This window comes from Nothobranchius furzeri, chromosome 9 (genome assembly GCF_043380555.1).
Source record: "Nothobranchius furzeri strain GRZ-AD chromosome 9, NfurGRZ-RIMD1, whole genome shotgun sequence".
Taxonomy (NCBI): domain Eukaryota; kingdom Metazoa; phylum Chordata; class Actinopteri; order Cyprinodontiformes; family Nothobranchiidae; genus Nothobranchius; species Nothobranchius furzeri.
The window spans coordinates 64058730-64075155 of record NC_091749.1 but is presented as its reverse complement, the minus strand read 5'-3'; the positions used below and the strand labels follow the sequence as shown (position 1 = coordinate 64075155).

General features: G+C 39.5%; 1 protein-coding gene across 1 annotated transcript in view; it reads left to right on the top strand.

Annotated features, from left to right (window-relative positions):
* Positions 1-14472, top strand: part of lgr4 (leucine-rich repeat containing G protein-coupled receptor 4) — a 62331-nt gene extending 47859 nt beyond the window's left edge. The window contains exons 6-18 of the mRNA XM_015953164.3: positions 3498-3569; positions 6763-6831; positions 7012-7083; positions 7228-7299; positions 7461-7529; positions 7614-7685; positions 10184-10249; positions 10364-10435; positions 10522-10593; positions 10681-10806; positions 12220-12296; positions 12702-12755; positions 12847-14472. Coding sequence (XP_015808650.3) covers positions 3498-3569; positions 6763-6831; positions 7012-7083; positions 7228-7299; positions 7461-7529; positions 7614-7685; positions 10184-10249; positions 10364-10435; positions 10522-10593; positions 10681-10806; positions 12220-12296; positions 12702-12755; positions 12847-14252 — 2299 coding nt within the window. The 3' untranslated portion in view covers positions 14253-14472. The remainder of the gene's footprint in view (positions 1-3497; positions 3570-6762; positions 6832-7011; positions 7084-7227; positions 7300-7460; positions 7530-7613; positions 7686-10183; positions 10250-10363; positions 10436-10521; positions 10594-10680; positions 10807-12219; positions 12297-12701; positions 12756-12846) is intronic.
* The last annotated feature ends 1954 nt before the right edge of the window (positions 14473-16426 follow it).

Here is a 16426-nt window from a genome sequence, read left to right as displayed (position 1 = left end):
TGGATGTCAACTTCGTAAAGGTGGTAAGAGTTTCCTTTAAAAGAGCTCAGGATATGCTGGGCAGAGAGCAGATAAAGGAGGAACAGTAGAGCCCCAGCACAGAACCTTGAGGAACACCATGGTGTGAGGGAGGTGGAGGACTGAAACTAGGAGACGGCCACAGTGAAGGAACGCTCAGACAGATAAAAGGAAAACCACTCCAGAGCAGTTCCTGATAGGCCTACCCAGTCTCTATCCCAGTGCCTATCCAGTAGCAGGTGATGGTCTACAGTGTCAAAGGCTGCAGTCAGGTCCAGCAGAACCAGAACAGAACAGTCCCCTGCATCACTGTGAGTCAAAAGGTCACTAGAGACTAAGAAGAGCTGTTTTAGTTGAATGAGTTGATTTCCCTTTTGACTTATACTAAGACTAGTTGGGAGGATAGCAGCTAAAACTAGGCTCAGTCCAGCTTTATTTAGAGCATAGCACATTTACAAAACGTGTGTTGACCAAAGTTCTACACAAAATAATATTTATAAAGCACAGAAACACATTAATGGAAAAATATGGCATTAACCTGTGATGGACCTGCAGGTTAGGAATGTTATCTGTTTTAAATGTCTCAACAGAGACAAAAGAAATGTGTATTGCTACTAGAATCTTAGCAGTTGATTTAATATAGTTGTATACATTGTCAAAATATGGATTGAAAGAATTTGAGGATTTCAAGAAAGATGATCTCCAATTCATCTTTATTGATTTACGCAAGTTTTAAGGCAAAATATAAACCAATAGTTTGTCATCCACATAAAGTTATTTTATTCATAAAATACACACTATTATATAAATAGCATACATGTATTGCATTAGCTTTTGTGCTAATCATAAGAAAATGTGGTAATAGGAATTGTTTTTCATATTTCTTTGATTTATTATTTTTTTAATGAGCACTTCAAGACCTCAAACCTATTTTCTTGACCTAGATTAGGGTCTTAATCCCAAAGTTAGGAGCCACAGATTTAAACAATGAAATAACATTTCCTCTATGGAGATATGAGAATGGATCGATAGAACTTCGATATGAAGAACAGGTGACCAGCAAATCATATTAAGTGTTGCTCTGCATTGGACCAATCATGTGATTGGAATAAAGCCACACAGTAGCAGACGAGTTGCTAGCAGCTAATGTTTATGTAGATTTAGCCTTCGACAGTGTATGGCGGACTGCCCCGTCACTAACATCTGCAGCGGTGAGCATGTCACGTTGTTTGTTGTCCAATAGAATGTGAGACAGTTTGAAAGACAACTGTAGATTTCACCCCACAACCAAGCTTCATCTATGTGACCAGACCAGTGATGGGCATAACGGCGTTAAATGAACGGCGTAACTAAAAAAAATTGTTTTTTCAGTAACGAGTAATCTAATTAATTACCGTCCTCTTTCATCATAATGCTGTTTCCGTTACTGATAAGAAAATGCGTGCGTCACTAATTCAGCAGCGAGGTGTGTTGAAGCCGTCATCAGCTGATTGGGAGTTAAAGAGGCGGATGTTTTCATCCAAGAGCATCACAGCCTGTGAAGAATAGTCTCCGCCTGCAGACCCGCAGATTCACTGCTGCAGGTGGGAATTCCGAAGGTCCGCTCACCTGTTCACCGCTCAGGTGTCACGATCTTCTACCTTCCTAGATCACCCAACTGTAATCTGTTTCTGATCATCTCTTCAGTCCCGCTGTAACACTGGTTGTATCAGTCTCAGACGTCATGGAGCTCAGGTGTTATTAGAAGTACCTGCGTGTCTTTACCACCCAGCTTCAGCTCTTCTGTGTTTGGATCTGACCCAAGTCAGCAAATTTAAGTTATCCATCAGATTTGTGCCTCTTCTAGTGTCATTTTAAAGGATTTTTATTTATTTATTTATTCATTCATTCATTTAGTTATTTATTTATTTATTTATCCGTTACTAGATTACCATCAACAGAAATGCTGCTAAAAAACACACAAATATGTGAAGCTGGAAAAATTAGAAAACTGTGCAAAATTACATTTATTTCAGTACTTTAACTAGACTGAGAGACCATTTAAAGGCTCAGGAAGCTTTGAAGGTGTTTCTATTTGCAATTATAAATTTTAGCTGATTGGGGTCTTATTAAATGTCACACAGTGACCTTTTAATAGTCTAGGTTAGTGATTAGTTCCTCTTGTTAAGTGTGCATTTATTTCAATTATTCAGTTTTCTAAAAAAACATTTGGACATACATTTTAATATGTCATTAGTCATTTATATTTCAATATTGTCATCATTTATAGTAAATTAAGTACATTTAATTAAGAGGGGAACCTGTTTTTCTTGCATTTTTTGATGTAAAAAAGTAATGTTTCTTGGTAATTAGTTACTTTTATAATCTTGTAACTCTGTAAGTAACCGAGTTACCTTTTTGGCAAGGTAATCAATAATTATAAATGCTTTTTAAAAGTAACATTCCCAACTATATTTTAAACCACCTTTCTCTTCTCCTCTAATGCTTGAAGATTTTAGTTTAAAATAAACTTATTTTATTAATCCCAAACAGTTATATAATATTTGACATGTTCAGCGTTTGAACAATACTTTGATATCTTCAAATCTCAGTTCAAAGTCCCAGAGAACACTAAAGACTGGCAAAATAGTAGTTTGTTTTATATTGTGATGTATGTCAGTATCGACTGATATGAAAGTATTCCATGATAGAAGTTTTTGTATTGCCCAGGCCTAGTTTATTCTCTCAAATGGTTTTAAACATTCCAGTTGGTAAACATCTATCTTTAAATTTAACAATAATGTAGTAGACTTTTAGCACAAGTAAGCTGTAATTCAGCTTTGGTTTTTCATACATGATCCATCAATTGAAACAAATTCAGAGTTTCTGCTTTGCTCTGATTCTCCTCAGAATTCATGTTCAAAGCCTCAACAACCCAGCCTCCCAACACAAACATCATGTAATATTTATTTTCACAGCTTGTCGTTAATAAGTCAACAAAACATGTTGCTACTCAAACCTTGTTGGGTTTTTCAAGCAGGCACTTTAGAAGAGAAAGATGGCAACGGGTTTTCAATCTGAATTTTAATGACCTCTGAGCAGTGATGTCAAATTAAGTCTGTATTGTTTTATGTAACGAGAGAAAAGCTTAAATCTTCAACATAGCAAACTTGGATGAGAGTCTGAGTAATTGTTTCAAACTTGTCTCTGCTGTTATTAATTTGCACATACACACTCGCCCACACACACTCACATGCGCATCAAGTAGGACTGGATGCTTGGTTAGTATAAACATGTCAGAAAAGGAAAAAAACGAGCTGAATGTATTCGTCAGCACAGTCCTGCTGCACAAATACGTAACACACAGACCCCTCATTCATGAAGCCTGCTCTGCATTCAGAAGCTTTTAGTGAAAGAAGATATAACCAACGATCAAATAAAGGTTTGAAGCCAATATTCAATGTTTGAACATCTCAAAGGTCTTTCTTGTATTTTTCAAGGCATCTTCATAACAACAGAATTAAGGAGATAGGAGACAACTGTTTTGCTGGACTGGTGAACCTGGAGACCCTGTAAGTCTACATTCATTCCACAGTTTGTTTTCGTGTCTGCATGTGTTTGTGTATCAGGCTGAGTCAGTTTGAGTTTTTGGATTTTTGTTCGTATGGACGAACAGCTCCTCCACCCAGTGCCGCTCCAGTCCTCCAGACATCATTGTGTCCACTTCCTCCTTTAATTGCTGTAGGATAAATAGAGTGAAGTACACGATGCTTATCAAATCTACCCTCCCTTTGCTCTCTTCCTACTGCCACACAGCCATGAATAATCCTTTAGCAGCTCCACCCAATGGTAAACCTTCACAGTTTGTTTTCTGAGACTCCGTTTTATTCCTCCAATATTCAGATCCCTCAAAGAAGACAGAACTAATTTTCCCAACTTGACAAGATTTCCTGAGGCCCTAATAAAATGTCTTTTATATACTTGGTCAAATTACTTAACAATTATAGTAACAGTACAGAAAATGCCTTAAAAAGTGCAAATTTTTGGTTGAAATCACTGATTTGAATTAGTAAAACACTACTGTGAGAAAAGACGTATTTATGCTGAGTCATGTAGAGCTTATGACTCAATAGCAAACAAGGTGTGACAGTCCGGGAAGTCAATAGAGATTTTATATTTTGGTTTGATGATTATAAAAGGAGTAACTCAGTTTATTTATTTATAATTTGCTTGTTTCTCTTTATTTCAGTCATGAAACATATCAAAAAGGTATTTTTATTTTCTTTTAACTTTATTTTCATTTATTCACATAAAAAGAAAAATAAACAAAAGTAAAACCGAAATAAAAAGCAGACAGAAAGAAGAAAAGCGTATGTTGTCTGCCCCTTCTAACTCTAATAATGCTAATACAAATGAAATAACAGTATAATTGTCAATGAATGTTAAACATAGTGATTGTTGGACTGGTTGGTTAACAAAATTTCAATTCATAAAGTAAAGCTGGAAAGGAGGAGGAAAAAAATTAACACAAAAGGAGAAGAATACTTACATACCTACATACACATACATACATACAAACTTATATATATATATATATATATATATATATATATATATATATATATATATATATATATATATATATATATATATATATAGCGAACAAGGTGTGACAGTCAGGGAAGTCTATAGAGATTTTATATGTTGGTGTGATATATATGTATATATATTAGGGATGGGTACCGAATTCGGTACTTTTTAAGGTACCGACCGAATTCCATGGTACCGACCGAGCACCGATTCACGTCATTTCAAACGGTGCCTCGTTTCGGTACCCGTCCTTCATAACGAGAACTTGCCAAGACTGCTGTGCATGCGCAAGAGCGTTATGTCTTCGCTCGCTGCGAGCGAGTTGTAAACAGAGCAGCATGGTAGAAAGAACACACGCTAAAGCTTGGGTCCACTTCACTAAATGTGATGGGTAACTGGGTGATGATGAAACCAGCGACAACGATCTAAGTGAGACATCCTCATCTTAATCTGCTCTGGTAGGTAAATAAAATGTTTAAGATAACGTTAGCTTGATTTGTTAGCTTCCGTTTCGCTAATGGTGCGTTCGCTTTCTCCTCGGAACTCCGAATTTCTGACTAGAAGAACATGAACGCGCTCTAAAGTTTGGCTTCACTTTACTAAATGCGACGGGTGAAGATGAAACCAGTGACAATGATCTAAGTGTGAGGCATCATCGTTTTAATCTGCTCCAGCAGTTAAATAAACTGTTTAAGATAACGTTAGCTTGATATGTTAGCCTCCATTGCCACCGTTGTTATCAGCTAATGGTGCGTTCGCTTTCTCCTGGGAAATTCTAACTTCCCAGTAGGAAAAATCAAATGAAAAAGGAATGAAGATACACAGTAAATTTAGTTCACAGTAAAGATGTTTGCTTCAGTTTAATTATCAGCTTATAAAACTACAAGGATGATGTTAAAATACAAACAGTTGTATGTTATTTATCATGATATTTATCAAATATGGTTATATATTGAGAAAAATATATATTTAATTATAAAAGAGAATTTAAATAATAAACACTCAAAAGTATCGAAAACTGGTACCGTTAAGTACCGGTATCGATTCCTAGGTACCGGTAATTAGTACCGAATCGATTCAAATGTCAAAGGTACCCATCCCTAATATATATACATACAAACTGATATATATATATATATATATGTATATATATATATATATATATATATATATATATATATATATATATATATATATACAGATAGATAGATAGACATATGCATGCATGCATACACCTTTTCCCCCTTTTCTTTCCCTCCCCCTCCCCTCTTCCCTCACTTGTTTATGTAACAGATCTATATGATTTCAGCATTTAAATTTTGATTCAGTTTTTTAAAAGAAAATATTGTTTTTGCATCTTTGATTTTTGTACTCAATTGATTCAATATTTTTACTCCATATGTTGCGATACAATGCTTCTTTACAATGAACCTGTGCCTAGGTATTATAAAAAGTTTGTGTCCTTTTACTTTATGTTTACTTTGTCTTTTTATAAATCTTTTATTTAAACTTGCAGGAAGGTATTTATTTGTTTGCATTGTATATACATTTTAAGATATAGTCCACTAGGTCATATAATTTTAATATTTAAAATTTAATAAATAATGGGTTCACTAAATTCCAGCAAAAAGATAGTAATAAAATTATGAAAAAAATAAAAATACACAAAAGTTTAACTATCAAACCACATGCTAAAGCATCATATATGATTGTCATTCTTCCTTCATGTCAAAGGAGTAGGAAGAAGCTTACATGTACATTTTTAAGGTCCTAGTGGATTCATTTTTTGGCTACTTTTGCATAATGCTTGTAAATAATTGTTTTTATAATGTAAAAAGTCTGCACTCTTGTAACTTGGCAATGGACCAGATAGAAGCTGGCATCACCGCCAAAGCGTTCGTGTTACCAGTGTTTAGAAGATTAAATAGATGTTTGAATGTGCCGTTGACCAAGATGGCATTGGCCTTCATCAAGAGCAGTCTAAACCTGCACCAAAATGTAATGAGGTTTCCCCCACATTTCACCTTCTCTCCTAGTCAGATGCAGATTAGCTTTGTGACTGATGACCAATTTTACTCATAAACACACAAGCAAATTACCTTTGGTGAAGGATACACATTTTATTGTCTCAGAATGTAAGAAAACCTCATTCACTTCCTGTTTCCTCTGTCTTAGAGATCTTAACTTCAACAACCTGATGGAGTTTCCCAAAGCGATACAGGCTTTGTCCAAACTAAAGGAGCTGTACGTATACCGCTTCGAACATCAAATATGTGTGAAATAGGACAAATGTATTAATGTATACAGATTTACTTGAGCTATAAATCATATATTTATTCTTAGCACGTTTGCTTGATAAATTATATAATTTTATTTATTCGGCTAGCCTTCATCTTTCTAACTTTTGGGATATTCCTCCTGCAGCGGGTTCCACAGCAACAATATTGCTTCCATACCTGAAGGGGCCTTCCACAACAACCCTCTGCTACGGACCATGTAAGGTCACGCTCTCAATAAGTCGACATATTCGATTAGATTCTGAAGGACAAAAGTTTGAGGCTTCACAAAATAAATGTCCAGAGGATGGCGTCATAGATGCACAATGACTCATGCTCAGTTTCTCTGTTTCTGCCCTCTCAGACATCTCTATGACAACCCCCTATCGTTTGTGGGTGCCTCGGCTTTCCAGAACCTTTCAGACCTGCACTCTCTGTAAGTCTCACTATGAGGACCAGCTCAGGTTCCGTTTGGACCTCTTTGGCTAGCAGTGATAAATAAAAACAAAGTATATGTGTTTTAAATCACAACATTCTTCCAACTCGTGCTTTGTTGTTTACTAGTGATGTTTTCTTCTTGTTGCGTGTGCGTTTTAGGATGTTGCGTGGAGCCAGTATGATGCAGGACTTCCCCATCCTTACGTGGACTAATAATCTGGAGAGTCTGTGAGTAGATCTGGATTCTATTGTTTTTTTCTGCTTGTGCTTCTACTTTTGTGAGAAGTTAAGATTATTTTCTTTAATCTGCAGAACCCTCTCGGGAACCAAGATATCATCCATACCTTCAGACTTGTGTGAAGATCTCAAGTTGCTCCGGACGCTGTAAGAGACGTGTTTAGATGGTAGACATAATATTAGCTCATTGGCTCAGAGCAGGTTCAGGTCACCCTTCTAGAAGAGACTTTGGTCTCAATGGGTTCTGCCTGGTTCAATAAAGTAAAACAGATCCAACATGTGCTGTGTTGATCTAGACAAATCTCTTCATCCGTGTCTAAAGTTCAAATTGAAACAGTTTGAAACAATATTATTCGTAGGCGCCATGTGTGTGAAAAATTATGATTTAATAGCAACATTTTAGGTCATAATACCCTCAGATTGTTTTTGAAGGTAAAAAGAAATGATGAATACTTACGTTTGTATGAACATCAGATCATTTAGACTTTTACTGGAAAAGCTTTCTTTTAGAGTTTACAGATATATCAGATTTACGTATATTTTCTTAACTTGCAAGAAAAAGGGACTGCTTTTTATTTTTAAAGAAAATTGAAGAAGTGACCATTTAATAATACCATATTTATTTGATTAAATCTCTTTTAAAGGGGTACTATGCATCTTTAATATTTTTGAATCAATATCCTGAGCCAGCATGTGCTCAAATGACCCTTTATTGGTTTATTAAAATGTCATTTAGACCCCACTGCCCCCTATGGCCAGGATATCGGACTTGCAACTTCAGAGTGGCTGGTCCAGTCCCTGCTGGTGGGGGGAGCTGACATACCTGGCGCTACAGTCTGCTTCCAGCACATTTCCTGCATGTTTTAGATCATGAACGCAGCTGATTTGCTTAATTTGGTCATGAATCACTCCTGCAGACACTAATGAAGGCTGGGGAGACATTTCAGCTGTTAGATTAAGGTAGGGTGACCATACGTCCTCTTTCCCCCGGACATGTCCACTTTTCACTCTGTCCGGGGGGGGGGTTCCCTACATTGATCAAAATGTCCGGTTTTTCATCCAGGAGCAGGGATCAAGTTAGGATTAGGGCTAGATATATTTCAGAGAAAGATCCAGTTTCTGTCTATATTACAATATTTATGGACTCAGCGTAGCGGGATTCTGTTGAGCAGAGAGGAAGCAGAGTGCTGATCATTGGTGCGCCTGCTGCGTCCGGCGCATGGTACATTCTCACAGTGGTGCAACAAAGCATTATTAACTCATTCGCTGCCAGCCGTTTCCTGATCGGTAAAGCCCTTCGCTGCCAGCGTTTTTACTGTTTTTAAGACTCACAGAACGTTGCGCGCTAGGATGATGTCGACGCCAAAACAACCAAAACAAAGCAGAGACTCACCTCTTACATCAGGAAGAATCCGCGCGTTTCGAGCTTTATCCGTTCTTTCATAATCCGTTGTCGAATTGTGATCGGCAGAAGCTTTTCCGGTTCGCACCTCACTTTTTTTACAGCAGCAGCCCAAAACGATCTCCTAACACATAGAGTTTTTGCTTCCTGATTACGTGACGTGTGACGTATGCAGATGAAGACCGGCTTTAGAGCTGAGATGTTTGTTCTCACGGCTCGTTCCGATGCCCACACAGTAAAAAAATGCAAATGATGACTTTAGTCATCCTCTGTGTAATTCCTACCCTGCCCAGAAGTGTTAATTATACAGTGTTTGTAAAAACACCTCAGACATCACTGGCATGTTCTAATATTGTCCGACGAAAAACAAAATTGTCGGACACGCCATCTCATCTGCTTCTTTTCTAAACTCACACAAATCTGTCAGTAACAAAACCATTTGAAAGCCACTATTTGCAGATTCTCTGAAAGTTTCCATGGAGTCCATGACAAACAGTTTTTTCATTGACCTTATTGTCTAATCTCATAGCTGAAAACAAGCATCCTTAATAATCTGTGCACAGGAAGCTTTACTGATGCTGTAGTAAAACAAAAGGCATAATAATTTCTTATTAAAAAAAACGTTGTTGCAGCACTAAAGCAGAAGAAAATTTAGATTTTGCAATAAATATGCAAAATATTTACCCATGAATTGTTCTAGAGCCCTGTTATTGGCAGAATCTTATGTTAATTTTAGCTCTCACACCTGGAAAAAAATGGATCCCAACATGGTTTGTGTGGTGTTGCCTCAGTGTGACGTCATCAGTAGGCACAGATCTCCTGTCCTCTTTTTTGGAAATGGAAATATGTTCACCCTAGATTAAGGTGTTAAAAAGACGAACGCACAGCAAAGACATACGTTTCAATTTTGGTTTAATCACACATAATTAATAACGGGCACTAGGGGGTGCTAAAAGCAAGCAAAGCTGCCTGGTATTCCTTTAACATTATTGTTTGAGTTAGTTTTATTATTTATACTTACATATTTCTGAGTGTTCTAGTCTAATTGACATTTATGTATTCTCTAGAATGGACATCTTCCCGTGCATTAAACTTGATCTGCATTTATATTTATATCTAATTGATCAAGTTGATGAAAAGGAAAACAAGAGGACAACAGAGACTTTGGATGTAGCACCTATGCTAACCATATACACGGTTTTGCCTGCTATTGAAGTAGTCCTGTTTATCTTTTTCCCCTCAGTGATCTGTCCTACAATGAGATAAAAGAGCTGCCGTCCTTCCAGGGCTGCAGCCTCCTGCAGGAGATGTGAGTGTTTAGTAGCTTCAAAGAGATTTTTGGCTGGTTAAAAATGAGTGGAATAAACATTTATGAAAGCAGGTAAATATGTGATTTTCTTAAATCTACCATTTAAATCTGCAGAAGCATTCAGCACAACAAAATTCAACAGATCGACAGGGACACTTTCCGAGGTCTCTTTGCTCTCCGATTGCTGTAAGCGACAGAAGCTCATGAACACAAACCGGATACGATCAACTCAAATGTCTTATTCCTGGAGTTGGTTTTGTGTTGTTTAACAGAGACGTGAGCAGGAATGAAATCCAAACGATCCACAAAGATGCTTTCCTCACCCTAACTTCACTCGCCAACGTGTGAGTAGAAGATGTCATCTAAACGAGAGTAAAGTTCCTGCTGCAGGTCACTTCTGTTGAAACGTAACAGCTTTGGTGTTTTTTCAGAGATCTGAGTATGAACTCACTGACTGGGATTCCAACAGCTGGGCTGAGCGCCGTCAGTCAGCTAAAACTTTCAGGGAATCCTCGGATGAAAAATGTGCTCAGTGCAAAAAGCCTGCCAAAACTCAGGTGAGGAAGAAGCTGATGTTGGCCTTAGCTTGTTGGAGGTTATTCAAATGTTAGTTTTTTGCTGATCATGAACAAAAGCATCTCTGGTTTGATCTTGTTTCTTTGTTGCATGGCCTCAACTCTGTTCAGTTTTTATAACATGAGGTAAAACTCAAAATGCACATTTCCTGTGATGTTCATTTAACATATTAACAGAAATATAGCTCATATATAGAAAACAATGATGAGTATAGTGTTAAAATAAAGAGATGTGCGGATCACATGAAGACCACACAAAGCTGCAGATCCAGAGTCCATGAAGGAGTTTACAGCGTGACGAAGATCTGTGTGGCTGACGCAGATAATGCAGGAAATAGGGGTAGAAGACAACTTTTACATTCAGCCTGCATGTTAAAATCATATTTAACTTTTTTTTTAAATTGCTTCGGCACACGAAGCAAGTGGGGGGAGGTTCCGTTTGGAGATGATTCGGACCTAAAGAGCTCAGCAGAGCTGTGTGTCGCGTGCCAGTGTTAAACTATTTTCTGCAACCATCAGATGCTGTAAATGTCCTAGATAACTGCCTATTCCAGTTTGTGAAAACAAAGTTAAGATCCTACAGGACTGACAAGCTAACAGCTAGTCTGACCACAGCCAAGAGCGGAGTGTATTCTAGCTGACAGCTGCAGTCTCTCGATCCAATCTCTTACAGCATTTCAGAAACATTAACATGGCCTTCAATCTTGTACTACATGGTTATTTACAAGCATAAATCTCATGAGCAGAAGCAAAATGAAGCTCTTGTAGTTTATCCATGGGTCAAGTTCAGGGCAGCATCATTATGTTCTGATCTTGCCTCCACCAAGCCTAGCTCATCGGTATTATGGGGTACAAATACGGGCCATCCAGGAAGCGGTAAGGTAGTGCTTATTTAGCTTTTACACAGAAACACTTTAAAAAAGGCGGACAAATAACTTTTGGGTGTTTTACTAACAACTGCATAGTAACAACAACACAAAGGACACATGAAAAATACTAATAACCCACAGGTAACAGTCAACATGTTTACAGGATATAATGGCATTCATTTTTCAAACGGTTACAGTGATGGTGTGTTATGGGGAGGCAGACCACTTTGATCTCATAAGTACCAAAAACTCCCAAAATGATGCAGAAAATGTAAACTCACAACTCTGGAAACACACATGGTGTAGAAAGACAGAATAAGACTCTGTGTGTTCTGTGTCTAATGCTACAGACGGACAAATCTGCTATCTATGGAAACATCCACGTGTTATTAAAACAGTCAGAAAGGCCAAATATGTGCAGAAACACACATTTATCTACTTCTCTGGAGTGGGAAAAAAATCCTGCGTGGTGATCAACAGCTGGACTCTTCACAGGCTCTTTAAATAAATGCTGTTTGTTTCGCAGGTCCCTCTCTGTCCCTTACGCCTACCAGTGTTGTGCTTTCGTTGGATCTGAGGAAACTCACATGAAGAAATACACAGGTGCAAAGGCTCTGCTGACCTCTCTTTTCTTGGAACTGAGTGGTCTTCTTTCCCAGAAGATGTTGATGTAGATTATCATTCATCCAGGAAATTGCAATCCAAAGGAGAAAAGAAATTTACATTTGTTTAGATTTCCTCTTAGTGAGTTTGTTTTCTGAGAAATCCCAACAGTTTAAGTAAAAAAAAAAAAAAAAAAAAAAGTAAAGCTACCTGTTTACTTTCTTGGCTAGTTTAGCTCATAACATTCATATTTAGCTGTTATTTATATTTGAAAAAAGCAAACAAGATTTGAGAAAGTGTAGAACATGACCTTGTTTTTGTTGATTACAGTATTTATTTATTTATTTGGGACAGTTAGCAAAGATTGCTCTTCTTACGTTTGTGCTTATTGCATCATCCCTTTAGGTGGAGACGATGGGGAACAAATCTCTATGATTTTGCATTGTTCTCCTTCACCAGGTAAACAGCTATTTACAGGTCTGATCACGTTTCTGTGTCTCAGGAGATTTGAATTTCCGCCTAATTTTAAAGCTGCTGTTTCTCTCCCCAGGAGCTTTTAAGCCTTGTGAGCACCTCCTGGGTAACTGGATGATTCGCCTGACGGTTTGGTTCATCTGCCTGGTGTCGCTGGTCTTTAACAGCCTGGTTCTGGTGGCCACCTTCTCTCCTGTTCACCGGGCAGCGGGTCGTTCGCACTACCTGTCTCCGTCTCTCTCCCCAGCCCGGCTCCTGATGGGCCTTCTAGCCCTGGCCAACCTGCTCACAGGCTTATACGTGGGCGTGCTGACCGTGCTCGACGCTGCTACGTGGGGCTCCTTCGCAGAGTTCGGGGTGTGGTGGGAGACGGGCCCCGGCTGTCGGATCACAGGAGCGCTCGCTGTGTTTTCCTCAGAGTGGTCAGTCTTGTTGCTGTCGCTGGCGGCCGTGGAGCGAAGCATCGCCGTGCGGATGATTCTGGGTAAAGCGGTGATTTCTTCCAGGAGGAGCGGCAGCAACCATCGCAGATGTTTGAGAGGAAACCGACGCTTCAGCCTGGCAGCGGTGCTGCTGGGGCTGCTGGCTGCTGCTGGAGCCTGCCTTCCTTTGCTGTCCTTCAGCGATCAGTCCTCGTCCCCTTTGTGCCTGCCGTTTGCCGGAGGGGAGAGTCCAGCTTTGAGTGTCACTGTCATTCTGGTTCTGCTCAACGCTCTGGTCTACCTGTTCACAGCTGCAGTCTATACCCAGCTGTACTGCCGCCTCGGCAGGGTGGAGCTGGCAGATCCGGGACAAACAGGCGCCCTGCGTCATGTAGCCTGGCTCATCTTCACCAACTGCATCTTCTTCTGTCCGGTGGCGGCTTTCTCCTTCACGCCTCTCCTAACTGGCTCTTCGGCCGGCGGCCCAGAGATCGCTAAGTCTGTCACGTTGATCTTCTTTCCGCTGCCTGCGTGCCTCAACCCGGTGCTGTACGTGTTTTTCAGCCCGGCTTTTAGAGAGGACTGGTTGAGGCTACGCGGCCGTGGAGGTTTAAGCCGGCAGATGAAGCCAGGAGCAGAAAGTCATCGTGATGATGGCGGCGGCGGTTCAGAGCTCACAGACGAAGGCTCCTCCGCCTACCTGACCTATGACTGTGGCGTGTACTCGCAGCTGTGTGGAGAGACAGTGTGTGAACAGTGCGAGGCGGCGCTGCGAGCCCAGACCTGCTCTTCCCCCTCATCTTCCACAGTCTGCAGACATTTGATTAAGTCTCACAGCTGTCCCACCCTCCTGGCGGGAGCGGCCGTTTGCCAGCGCACCGAGGGGTTCTGGGCAGACAGCGGCACACCCTCAGCCCAGTCGGAGTGCGCCGATGAGGGAGACTCCTTTGTGTCGGACAGTTCGGATCAGGTCCAAGCCTGCGGCAGAGCCTGCTTCTGCCAGAGCAGAGGACTTCCTCTGGTCCACTACTCATACAACTTACCTCAAGCCAAGGACTAAGGAGGCCAGACCGCTCCGTCATGTGAATTTAGATTCTCCAAGATTAACTATATTTTTATATATCAAGTCAAAAATGTGCCAACTGTCCTGCAATTCATCAAGCACTTACGTGTTAATTACTGTTAACAAACACAATAGCTGATCACTTAAAGGGAAGTGGGCTTGTAGAGCTGAGTAATCATATTTAAATGGAATGAACTAGAGGTTGAAACCGCTCCAGAAAAGGAAAACCCGGCCATCGGTGCCGCCTGCTCACCCGTCTCTTTGAGTCTGTCGTCTGTACTCATAAGCCTTTTAAATGCATTACCTGTCAAATTTGAAAGCTTCATCACAGAAGCTTGATTTTATACTTTGATTTATTTTTATTTTTACATCTATAAATGTAGCAAATGTAATGGTCACTCTAGACTTTGTATGAATGTAAGTTTAAGGTGGACTTCACCCAGTGGGTAAAATAATCCGACGTCAGCGTTTCTCCTACATGTGATAATCGCTGCTGACGTGGTCTGTAGTAAACATGTTTGTGATTTAGAGTTCCTGAGACTAAGAATGTGATACAAGTAGCTGGCATCACTGTTTAACGGAAACTGTTATTTATTGTTCGGTTGGAGATGATTTCAGGTGAAAGAGGTGGTGTCTGAATGATACATCCACAAATCACAGCGCAAGTTTTCACAGAGAGCGTGTCTCTCTTTATTTATGACTCGTCATGTTTCTGTGTGCAGTTCTATATGCATGATGGTAACAAAATAGGAGAAAAAGGCCTGAGACAAACTTAATTAGCTAAGTATCTACGTTTCCTTTCAACTCTTGCTAAATGTTTTCCGTTTAGTACATTTTTCTTTCTAACGTTGGTTTGGTGAAGGAGCATTCTAGATCTGCGACGTAAATAAAGCTAGCTGTGTTTTCATCCTGAGAGCCGACCCTGGGTCAGACTGACGGATGTTCGGAGCGCTGGAGCATGACTGCACACTTTGAGGCGGTTCTGCCCTCGGAGCATGTATGTGCACGTCTTCAGGAATTCAGATGACGTAGGAAACGTTTTAACAGACAGGTTCTCTTTTTAGGTTGACTTCATTTGAAAGGTGTCTTGGTACAACCTAAATGTCTGGTGTCCAAATCGGTGAAAAATGTACAAACAGCTTTGATTGAGTATTCTTTTTTATGTAAATTATTTGAAAAGAAAACAAGGACTGGAGAGTGGGATGCTAACTTAGGAAGCTACCTCCTGGAGTGTAGCGGCTGCCAGCAGTGCTTTAGAAGAGCATTTCTGTTTGTTGGTCCTTGGCTTTATGTTGAAATATGAGGCCGGACATCATTTTGGTTCTGTTCAAATTCTGGGAGGAATCTATGTACTGTATACTGTGATTTATTTTTTTAACCAAGCCCTAAACTATGAATTTTTTTTGTTGTAACTTTTATAAATACAGAATTGCAGAATATGTATTATATAAAATATTTCAAAGAAAATTTCAGTTTGAATTCAGTCTTGTGTAGTTTTTGTGTCAAATATGTCATCGTTTTCTGTTCAAGTAGAAAATCTATTCTTTTTATTTGTGAATGAATAAAATTGAAAGAATGTAAACATTGTGCTGATCTTGGTACAGCTTAATGGACGCTCTATTAATGTTACTTGGTGCATTATTAAGCATTAATAAACAAATGGTCCTTTTATTAACATTGCTGGTATTGTTAAAATGGCAGGGTGTAGTTTTCTGGCGCTAGGGGGCAGTATGTACGTCTCAGGGTAGCCGTGACTGCTGCTAGTTTAAAAAACTTTACAGTAAATGTTACCTGTGGAGCAGAAAGCATGCAGCCTCAGACTTTATGGTCCTTCGGTGAATTCCAGCAAGACAATACAATGCTGGTTGTAATTTCTGGATCTGCTCAGGGACCATGCTTCTGCCGATGACGTCATACTATACGGCAATACCACTTGGCCAAAATATATTGCATCTCGTTTTCAATTCGGTTCTTTCACATATGTTTTGGAAAAAGTTCAACAGTTTTGTTATTAAATGTTTTTGAATGTGGTAAAGTCATATCCAGCCATTTAGTGTGACAACATCGACAGGCGCAGGACCCCGATCCAGCCAGAAGAAAACATGGCGCCTAAATGGCGTCCCCCCAAAGACGTCAGACCCATGCCTTTTGTACTTAAGACCCGATTTTTA